This window comes from Corylus avellana, chromosome 11 (genome assembly GCF_965113065.1).
Source record: "Corylus avellana chromosome 11, dhCorAvel1.hap1.2, whole genome shotgun sequence".
NCBI classification, from domain to species: Eukaryota; Viridiplantae; Streptophyta; class Magnoliopsida; order Fagales; family Betulaceae; genus Corylus; species Corylus avellana.
In genome coordinates this window covers 9,004,246-9,014,932 of record NC_142500.1, presented here as the reverse complement: position 1 = coordinate 9,014,932, position 10,687 = coordinate 9,004,246, and the positions used below count along the sequence as shown (strand labels likewise).

General features: G+C 36.9%; 1 protein-coding gene across 5 annotated transcripts; it reads right to left on the bottom strand.

Annotated features, from left to right (window-relative positions):
- Positions 1-557: 557 nt before the first annotated feature.
- On the bottom strand, positions 558-9,469 carry NDC1 (NAD(P)H dehydrogenase C1). Of its 5 annotated transcripts, none has more exons than XM_059576087.2 (11): positions 9,006-9,469; positions 8,687-8,880; positions 7,887-7,982; positions 7,201-7,267; positions 6,889-7,072; positions 6,360-6,453; positions 6,051-6,266; positions 5,308-5,697; positions 5,076-5,152; positions 922-1,025; positions 558-834 (listed from the first exon to the last, which is right to left on the bottom strand). In XM_059576087.2, the coding sequence occupies exons 1-11, from the start codon at positions 9,058-9,060 to the stop codon at positions 695-697; spliced, it is 1,617 nt and encodes a 538-aa protein (XP_059432070.2). In that variant the 5' UTR covers positions 9,061-9,469; the 3' UTR covers positions 558-694. The 5 variants fall into 5 exon arrangements, with proteins under 5 accessions (XP_059432070.2, XP_059432071.2, XP_059432072.2 ...); XM_059576088.2 differs by having other exon boundaries at positions 6,051-6,263; XM_059576089.2 differs by having other exon boundaries at positions 7,887-7,979.
- Positions 9,470-10,687: the final 1,218 nt, after the last annotated feature.

Sequence of the window (10,687 nt, the reverse complement as noted above, 5' to 3'; positions counted from 1 at the left end):
CCAAATTGATTACAATTGAAAATTCATGAGACTAAATTGAGAGATTTTAAAGTTTAGAAAGTTTTTCAAATCGGATGAAAGTTCAAAGGTTTTCAGTGAAGTTACCCTAATATATATATATATATATATATATATATATATATATAAACTCTTAATCTTTATTTAATACGATATGTTTAACAATTATAGATACATTTCTTGATTTTCTCTTAATCTTCATCTAATTCCACATTTGTTTTCCTTAACTACACTATTAGTGTTGTTCCTCTTTCCATATTTGCACATCTTCAAAAGCAAAATAGACAAAATTTATTTAAGGTATGTTATACCTTAAAAGGTCATTATTATTGCCATCATTAATTAAAAACTACTTTTGAAGGGCCTTTTTATTATTATTATTAATCTTTTGAAGGGCCATTATTTCTTAAGAAGGCTTTTCAATGCTATTTTTTCAAGAAACTTTTTTTTTTTTTTTTTTGGAGGCTTTAAATATTTTTTTTTGTTTAGGGGCTTAAATGCCTACCCCTTGGAGGCCCTGTCAGCAATAGATAATATCCTATCCATAACCATCAGAATCTAATTTCCCCGAAATAAAATGGAATTTATGTCATAATATCAAACAAAGAAAGAAAATAAAAGAAAAATACTGTACAACCAGAAGAGCTGGTCAGCCATGTTCTATAAAATGGAGGAACTATGAACCTGAGAGAACCTTAGTTAGGGTGCTCTGTAGTGATGCAACTGAATCTATAGCAGACTTTGTAAGCCAGCTTATCCCCACTTTAAGCCTATGCTGATCTGTAGGTAACCTAATCAAGTATGCTATTTTCCTCGCTGCAAAGACACAAGATATTACAATGGGTGTACAAGTAAATATGGAAAAAGCAAATGAGAAAAAGAAAGCCAGAAAAAGAAATTTACCAGTATGACCAATAGGACCTTCTAAGGTTAGTCCCTCGATAAAACTTGGAGAAATAGCAGCATCATTCCTCCCCAGAGTCATCATCTCCCCTAAATTCTGAAACCTGGTAGCCAAATGGGACAGACGGATTACATTCAACTAATGTTTCTCCTCTACATTTTCTTTTTCATTTTTTTTTTTTTTTTTTTTGTTGCTATTTTTCTATCTTTTTCTTTTTCTTAAGGGTATAGAAGGTTATCTGCTTTAGAATATTCCACATACCATAGCCTATGAAATACTGTTGAGAGTAACAATACGACCAAGTAGCTCAACATCAGACATAAATTACCATATTAGCAATAGAAACTATATAAAATGCTATAAGATGATTGAAGTGTGTGGATATGTAGTATGTGCACCTATGCTTGCTACATCAGGTCTATGCCATGGATACCTGACCCAGCTCACAGAAAGAGAGGAGATCTCAAATCAAAGCATGCAACCAGAAACCAAAACCATAATCCAGAGAATTAGCCATTTACCATGATACAGAATTTAAAATGCTGCACAGAGCAAAGACAATCACATTTGTATGTAGTGTGAGACAAAAAGTCATACCAATTAATTGAAGTAAACTGTTATTTGATGTATTATATGATGCATTAAGCACAAGCGAGTAGTGAAAGTCAACTACATTGACATAAACATCTATAGTTATCATTCAAATGAAAACTGTCACCTTTTCTGAATGTTGGAAACTTTTGGCTACACTAATATTGCCAGATGAAGAAACCATTTGCAAGGCAAACATCACAACGGGAACCTGAGCAGTTCAACTAACAATTACGTGCTAGCTGTATGATGTAAGAAAAACCCCAATATTCAGCTCCGCTCAGGAACAATATCAATGGGCTTGTGCAGTTTATGGAGGGGAAGGTAGGTAGAATTAGGGATTATGGAAAGAATGAAGCCTAGACAGGTTAAGTTAATTTATGGGCTGAAATTGCAGGAAAATCAGGAGAGCAATGAACTAATAGAGTTTGAGAAATTGAGAATAACTTCTATAAGGTCTTAGCACAAGCCAATACCTTTGTGCCCTCCAATAAGAGGATGACAAATCAGTGTGAAACACCATAACAAAAATAAGCATAAAAACCTAATTTTTTTTCACCAATACCTCATATGTGTTAAAACAAAAGATCTTTTAGAATAAACTTTTCCTATTCTTCCTACTTTGACCCACCAGACCCACCGACCAATCCAGACCACACCGGAGACGACGCCGGCCAGCCCAAATCACGCCGGCCGGTCCAAATAACGCCGGGTAAGTTCTTCAGTGCTCCCTCTCTCTCTCTCTCTCTCTCTCACTGGCAACAGAGAAGAAAATTTATGTCTTTGGTGCTCCGTCGCCCTCTCTCTCTCTCTCTCTCACTGGCAGCAAAAAAAAAAAAAAAAATTTGTCACCGGCACCGGCATCTCTATTTTTCTCTCATTCTCTCACATTCTTAAACCGAAAAAAACTTCAACGCGAGCTTCGAAGTGTGAGCGATCGAGGCCATGGGGTTTGGTGAGAAACGATGATCAGAGTAGAGAGATTGGTGAAGGTTGGTTTCAATGGTGTGGTATTATAGAGTGAGGGGGTGAACTTTGAAGGAGTAGGGAAGGCTACTCATGCAATTCAGACTATGGTGGGGTCATAAGAGATGGCAATGGTGCTGTCATGTGGAATTGAACAGGTCTCCTCTAGGAATCAAAGATGCAACCTTTGCAAAAGTAGAAACTCTCCTGCACAATTATGAAGATGATCCACTAATAGATGAGTTCCCATCTTCCCTCAAATTTTCCATGAACATCCTGTACTGAGGATCCCTATAACATCACCATCTTCATTTTCTTCATCACCTTCCTTTCCTTATTTCACTTCTACTTCTACTTCTTCCAAAGACACGGAGTTCTTTACTGTATGTCTCAAGAACTAAAATGAAGTCATTAGATGCCGGTGCCAGTGACAGAGAAATGTTCTCTGCTGCCAATGCGAGTGTGTGAGAGAGAGAGAAGGAGAGGGAGCAAGGGAGCACCGGAGATAGAGAAATTTTCTTCTCTGCTGCCAGTGAGAGAGAGAGAGAGCACCGGAGAACTTACCCGGCGTTATCTGGACTAGCCGGCGTCGTCTCCGGTGTCATTTGGGCTGGCCAGCGTCGTCTCCAGCGTGGTCTGGGCTGGCTGGCAGAGGATTTGGTGGCTGGCTGCAGATCTAGGTAGGAAGAATAGAAAAGGTTTATTCTGGAAGATCTTTTGTTTTAACGCATATGAGGTCTTGGTGAAAAAAAGAATTGAGAGTTTATGCTTATTTTTGTTATGGTGTTCCACACTGATTTGTCATGCTCTTATTGAATGGCACAAAGGTCTTGGTTTGTACCAAGACCTTATAGAAGTTATTCTCTTAAGAGTTTTTAGTACTATAAATTGTATTAATGTTAGGCTGAAGTACAGGATGTGAAGGGTTTCAAAAGGGGGGAGGTTGTGAATGAAAAGTTCACAATATAGAGAAGAAATTAGAAATGATGAAAAGAAAGGCATCAAAACCAGAAATTCATTGTAATTGTCCTTATTTTTCAGTTTACATCATTATGTATTCTTAGTAGTTCATAAATTTCTTTATTTCTTCAGAATGGGAAGACTAAAGCACCTAATATGACTATATAAGAGAGAGAGAGAGAGGAAAAAGAAGATAGACATTGTTAGGTTTTAGAAATTAGCCTAATTCGGTGTCAAAACTAGTTTGTTCTTATCATATCTTGAGTGTTTTGGGGTAAAAAATGTTTGGGATTAGGATTCTGTGAGTTTTTGTCATGAGGACGTCATGACGACTTCATGACGTTCCTGGGAGGAAAATTGTTAAGCTCACTATATAATTTTTATCATGATGACATCACCATTCTATCATGACAAAATCAGACTGCCTTGCTTTGAAGTTTACTATGTATTTTCGCCATGACCACATCATCATTCCGTCGTGACAAAATCTGGTCAAGAAGTCATTGAAGCTCACTGTGACATTTTGTCATCACAACGTCATCATTCTGTTATGACGAAATTCCTAGGACCTGCCAAGTATCAGACTTTAGCATCTTATTCTAATTATAGAAGAGGAAGGGGTAAAACTGGAATTATGTGAAAAGGAAACCAAACTAGTTAGGGTATCTTGGCCATAACTTTTGATCCCAAGCTCCAAATGGTGCAAACTAGGCGGCGTTGGAAAGCTCATTCCAGATTTACAACTGTGTTGCATGTGCTTCTTCAAACTCAGACTTTTACTATGTCAAAAATGGCCCATAAGATATAATTTTGTCATGACGACATGATGATGAAATTACCGTATGATTTCGTCAGGAACTCGTCATGATGACCAGATGATGTCTTGAAAAGCCTAGGGACGTTATAACTCTGTTATGACGTCCATAACTGTCCTAGATGATGTCATGACTTCCAAAAGACCTTGAGGTGATGTCTAGGTGTTGAATCTCTCTAGAATGGGAGTTGCTGAGCACGAAAGCACCTTAGAGAACCTTGAGTTCTTGCCTCTCCATTGTGAGTCAAGGGGGTTTTTGTTGAGAGCCATCGAAGTTTTCCCCCTCTTGATGTTTGCGAAGATTTTCCCCCTTAACCATTAGTGTACCAAGTGAGATTTTCTAAAATGCTTCAAGCTTTCAATCACTTGCGTTGATGATGTTTTTGTTCAAACCACTCTCATACACATCATTCAACCACCAAGGAGTCTATTGATGAATCGGCAAGGAGAACCACTCCAAGAAGATTGTCTAGATAGGAAGCAAATAGGAAGCTTGTTTATCTTACAAAGTCTAAGAATTACAAAGGGTTGTAAGTTTCCTTGTGTCTGTAATCTGGATCTTATTATAGTGATTTTCTGGGTTTGACTGCTCCGGAATGATTTTTCCCTTTGATTTGTTCAAAGAGTTTTTCACTTCATCAACAAATCTTTGTCTTGTAGATATGTGAATTATTTTGTGGTTGTATTATTTATGTTCTCTCATTAAAGACTTTTAATTTGAGATTTAAATTGTTTGTTTGTTAATTTGGAGATAAAACATGATCCTCGTGTTTTTATAGACACGTCAGTATGATACTAGCAAGTGAATCATCAGTTGCCAACCTAAATGGCAAAAGAGGACGGTCATTGATTGCTGCCCACAGATTCCAACCAGCAAAGTCTGCTTGCTGAAACGCAACCTGCGAGGTGTATGGAAGCATTTCATCAGATAGTAAATATAACTTCAAGAGAATATAGAAAACATCTACATGTCAATGAACAGGTCTAATAATTTTCGCCCAAATTTTTATTGATTTATAAGATTAAGCTATAAGAAGATGACTTATTCTAGCACCTGTGCAGTGGCTGGAAGAAGCCTTCCATTTGAGTCCCTCAAAGCAGCAGAGTCCCCAAGTGCAAATATGCGAGGGTGGCCCTTAACACGAAGAGTTTCATCTGTTTCTGCTTGTCCCCGGGCATTTAGGGGAAGCTCATTGGGCTTGCCACTGGGTTCCAGCTCAGGAAGAAGAGGTTTGGATCCAACAGTCCACAATACTAAATCTGCCTCCAGGATTTGAATTTGTAATCCCCTATTAGCAGGTTGAAGTTCCAATATATATTTCTCATGATCATCTTCTGCAGCAATGCCTGAAGTTGACATTTCTGAAGCTTCCACATTGTCCACTCTCTGAATGCAGCGGACAAAATAACCCAATAGCAGTTGAACTTTCCTAGATGAAAGAACCTAACACCCAAAAAAAAAAAAAAAGTAATCAAATCAGATATATAATTTACTTGCAATAACTATAATATGAATCTTGAAAAAAGATTGGAACATGCTCAAAGATGAACAAAATAATCAACCCCGCCATTAGACTGAAGACAACTTAGCCACCTACTGAAGAAGCTAGATTTTTTTTAAAAAAATTCCAAGTACGAAATTTTTCAGCAAGCTTTTTAACTAATAAGCTCTATATACAAGTACATATCACAAAATTATCTATCACTTCAGCTAAAAAGGATTACCCTGAAGGTGCTATTCGGTGTTACACAAATAAACATCCAAGAAACACGCAACCAAACCTCTAGATGACTCACTTTCAAGGCAGCTTCCCTATTTCCAGGTTGGGCAGTTGGGCAGATTGTGGTTTCCACATTAATTGCTTGCACAATCCCTCTGTCCTGCAGTCTCTCTGCTACAGTGGCTGCTAATTCAACTCCAGAGTAACCACACCCGACAACAGCCACGCGAATTGGAGAGAACTTACCAAAGTTGCTTCTCTCCAGTCTTCTTAACTTATTGTCAACCTTCTGCTTTACATGTAAAGGCAGTGAACAATAATTTATTGCAACACAGAAATCCCATTGCCAAAAGATATCAATGAAAAGATTTCTTTAATCACTCACTTGTGCATCCTCCAGGATGGAGAATGGCAGTGCAGACTCTGATGCTCCTGGTACAAAATCAAGTTTGGATTCAGCTCCCAAAGCAAGAACCAGCCTGGCTGCCCAGGGTTAAAACCAAAAAGGGAAAAAAGAAAGTCAAATCAGCAGGAGCAAGCAACCTTTACATAAACAAAGCCAATCTACGTAATGCTAATTGAGAAACCTGAATATCTTAAGTCTCTATATTGAGGCAGGGTTTTGCCATTTACATTTTCTTCTGGGACATATAACTACTTCAGTACATTGTATCATACCCAGACTAAACCCACACCCCAAATAGTACAGAGAGGCATGAAGGGAACTCTTCTGTAAGGTCTCTTTAGGGAGACCCTAAAAACTAGGAAACAAGTATGTACTGGTTTCTTTTACATATTTAAGAATCTAAATTAAATATTACAACCATACAAGCACCTAGCATAATAGGTCTTCAATGGAGCGGAAATAAACTTAAAACTTTCAGTAGAAACTGTGTCAATAATAGGAATTGTACCAGTCATATTCAATAAGGAGGCCACTTTCAAGATGCACAGTTCCTCCGCAATTAGATCCAGAGCGCCCATTGATTCCCAAATGATCAGTTGGATGCAACACTTTTACCCTGTCTTGGAAAAACTGCACACTTGTGTTTGCCAGCAAATCTGAGAAACGAGGAGCTATTTCCCATGCATCTACTTCTGCATACAAGGAGATAATTAAGTTGTTTTTGTGTCCCTCTTCCCCTTTTATAATAAAATTCAGATGAATCATAATTTGAATGTGGACTAATAAACTATTTATCAAAAAAAAAAAAAAAAAAGCATACCTCCAGATAGAAGCTCATATAACATTGGCTTAAAAACAAAACGTTCAGACTGGTCGACAAGAAGCACCTGGTCCCATATCCAATGAATTTCAAAGGTGTTAGTCAACAAATGGAATAATAAAAATATTTCTATAATTAAAAAATTATCAAAAATTTATTACTATCCTAATCTTTTTCCTTCCATTAGTCTCATAAGGCGAATGAGAGGATATTAGACACCAACAGCCAAATCATTTCATTATAATTTTCACAGCACAAAAAAGAGCCCAATTTTGCTTCAACAGAAAGGTATCCATGCTACCATCCTCAAAACTTCAAGATTGACAATTGTTCTTTTTTTCTTTTTCCAATTTCTTTTCCCTTGGTCATGGGCAGCAAAAGACATCAATTTTTAGAAATGGTCCATATATGTTTTATGAGTTTTATTCTGATATGATCAAAATGCAAAGTACAATTAGCAAACAATAACATAAGGAATAGTGAGATTGCATGACAAAGACAATGAACTAGTTTCTTAAAATTGGATAAAAATGATATTGGAAAGGTCAAGTAATCTTCTTCTTTTTTTCATCTTTATTTGGGCTCTGTAAGACTTTATCGATAATACTAATTAAAGATTCTTAGTCATAGATGCTTTATAGGAATCAAGTTACTAAATAAATTTTCGCTTTTTAATCACAACATACCTGAGGTTTTTTGTCATCAGGCCACACAAGTGATTCTAGTCTCAACGCAGTATATAAGCCTCCAAATCCACCACCTAGTATACACACCCTTGGCTGCTGCAACCGGAAAAAAAAAAAAAAAAAAAAAAAAAGTAATTAAGTTTCACTAATGTTCATTCAACCCAAACGCTTAAGGTTAGGTTGGAAGGCCCAAACCAAATGGGAACAAACTCTCTTACACCCCTTCTCATGTGCAAAGCCCAAACAGAAATAGAGACAAACTGGCAAAACTAGCCTAATTGATGCAAATGGAGTGGACAAGTGGAGTCTAGGAATATAAAGATGTTGGGCTCTGATATCATGTTTGAGCATCTGACCCAAAAGTTGATGCTATTTTGTGAGAGACCAAAACCAATGGCAGATTTTAACAATTAAGACACATAATCACTGAACTTAAGTATTTCTTCATTATCTTTACAGGGCAGAGTAAATCTGATACAGCATAAAATGATCCACTTCAAATTGAGAACAAGAAATTCATCCAACAGTAATGACAAAGTAATTTGAGGATGCATTATTAATGAATATGAAATTAGAAAAAATAAAAATAAAAGATATTATTATATCGGTAACTCAAATTCCATGAAGGAATGTATCTATACTACCAAGCACAGACAAAGGCTAATCAGTTACCCTGACAGGTATGACATCATGTTGTAAACAAAACACAAGGGGAATTTGATCAATATGGATTCAATTGCAATAATAGGAACCTTCTTCTGAAACTTTTACAAAACATAAATTCACACAAGATTTGCAACCTTCTTATCTGGCCATACATAAGACTGCGGAGCTGTTTCACCTTCAGATAACTCCGCAACACCTCCACTCCACCCTGTCGTACCCGAAGCTACAAATCCAACTCCTTTCTTCCGAAAACTCGTAAACAACGCCAAATCGGTCCCATATCTTTTTGATAACCCGGGAAATAGCTTAGGCCATTGCTTTGCTCCACCTGAAATTTAAAAATGACTTGCAAATCGTAACTCAACATTGATATCAACAGAAAACTGACACTGCGGGGAACATTGTTTTGGTTGTTGAGAAAAGGTAAGAAAAACAAATCTTATTTTGACTTACACATACGATTGAAGGGTAAGAGCGCTGCTGAAGTAGTTAACGCAAATTGTGCCATTACCAAATACAACAAAGCGTCTCTATCTGCGTGCAATTAGAGATTTATCCCTAATAAGCCGTGACCTATCGAGAGAGTTATAACTGCTTTATGCGGCTGTTTGGGTTCCACGCTCCCAGCAACGTGACTCAGCTTTCTTGAAGATTGCTTGTTATTATAACATATTTATCAACAAATGCATACATTTCTGCTCCACAAACATCTCTCGATCAATCCTCCAATTACTAACAAGAGGGTTCTCGTGAATCCTGAATGTCAAAGCCGCACAAATAAATCAAAAGAAGAGTGTTGGTGTTGAAGAACTGGAGGTCGGACGAAGAGAGGTGCTGAGGGACGATTTGGTTTGATGGGTGTCGATTTTGGGGTGTGAATTTCGGATTTGATGGAAGGAGAGTTTTCGGTCACTGAATGCAGGAAGTGAGCTGGGGAAGAAGATAAGATGAAGAAGAGAGGGTAGAAAGGTCAAAAAGGAGTACAGTACTAGAAGTCCTGCGTTTCATGAAGAGATCAGCTGCGTTTTGGGCATGTGTTTCATGTAATAACTCTTTGCGTTTTGTTGTGTTTTTTTTTTTTTCTTTTTTTAAATAAATCTTTCATATTCATTTCTTAAAAAAAAATCAAGAGCTCTTACATCAAAAAGCATAAAGTTCTAATAAATATGAGATTATAATGTCATAAATACAAATATAAAAATCTTACAATCAAGTCATATCTATGACTTTAACTAGGGGTGAAATTTAAAACCGCCTAACCGCAACAGCTAACCGCTAACCACCTAACCGCCTGAAAGTGGTTAGTAAAAACCGCTAACCGCCTAAGCGGTTGCGGTTAGCGGTTAGTGGGTTTTGAAAATCCGCTAACCGCTAACGGCTTTTTCTTAAATATATATATATATATATATATATATATATATATATATATAAAATAAATAACAATAAGTCATGAGTTTATGAACTTTTTTTGATTGATTGAAATGGGCCTCAAGCTTCAAATTTAACCATGTTGGTTTTTTTTTGTTGCTTGTAAGTTTATGAACTTGTTTGTGTTTTATTTTATTTCTATGTGTGAGTTTATGAACTTGCTTGTGAGTTTATGAACTTGTTTGAGTTTATGTATAAGACTACAAGTGAAGTGATGATTTTGGTGTAATTTTATTTGTATATTATATGATGTGTAGATTTGTAGAAGGTGGCCAACAAGATTTTGGTATATAGCAATTTTTAATGCTAAAATGGCCATGAAAAGGGAAAAAAAGAGTTTAAAGTGAGCCCAAAACCAGCCCAAACCCGGTCCAAAACCGGCCCAAAATCGGTCCAAAGAAAAAAGCCCAAAAAAAAAGCGGTTAACTGCTAACCGGGCGGTTAACCGCCTAGGCGGTTACTGCTACCCGGTTAGCGGAGGCAGTTAGTAAAAATTACTAACCGCCTAGGCAGTTGCGGTTAGCGGTTAGCAGTTTTGGCCACTAACCGCTAACCGCAACCGCTATTTCACCCCTAACTTTAACATCCGCTAACTCATGTACAAACTTCAGTTATAGGATAGATCTACTCTAAGCAAACTTAATCTAATACATAGGTAACACATATTCTCAACTTTTATTTTTTAAGCCATAAGAGCAAAACTTTAT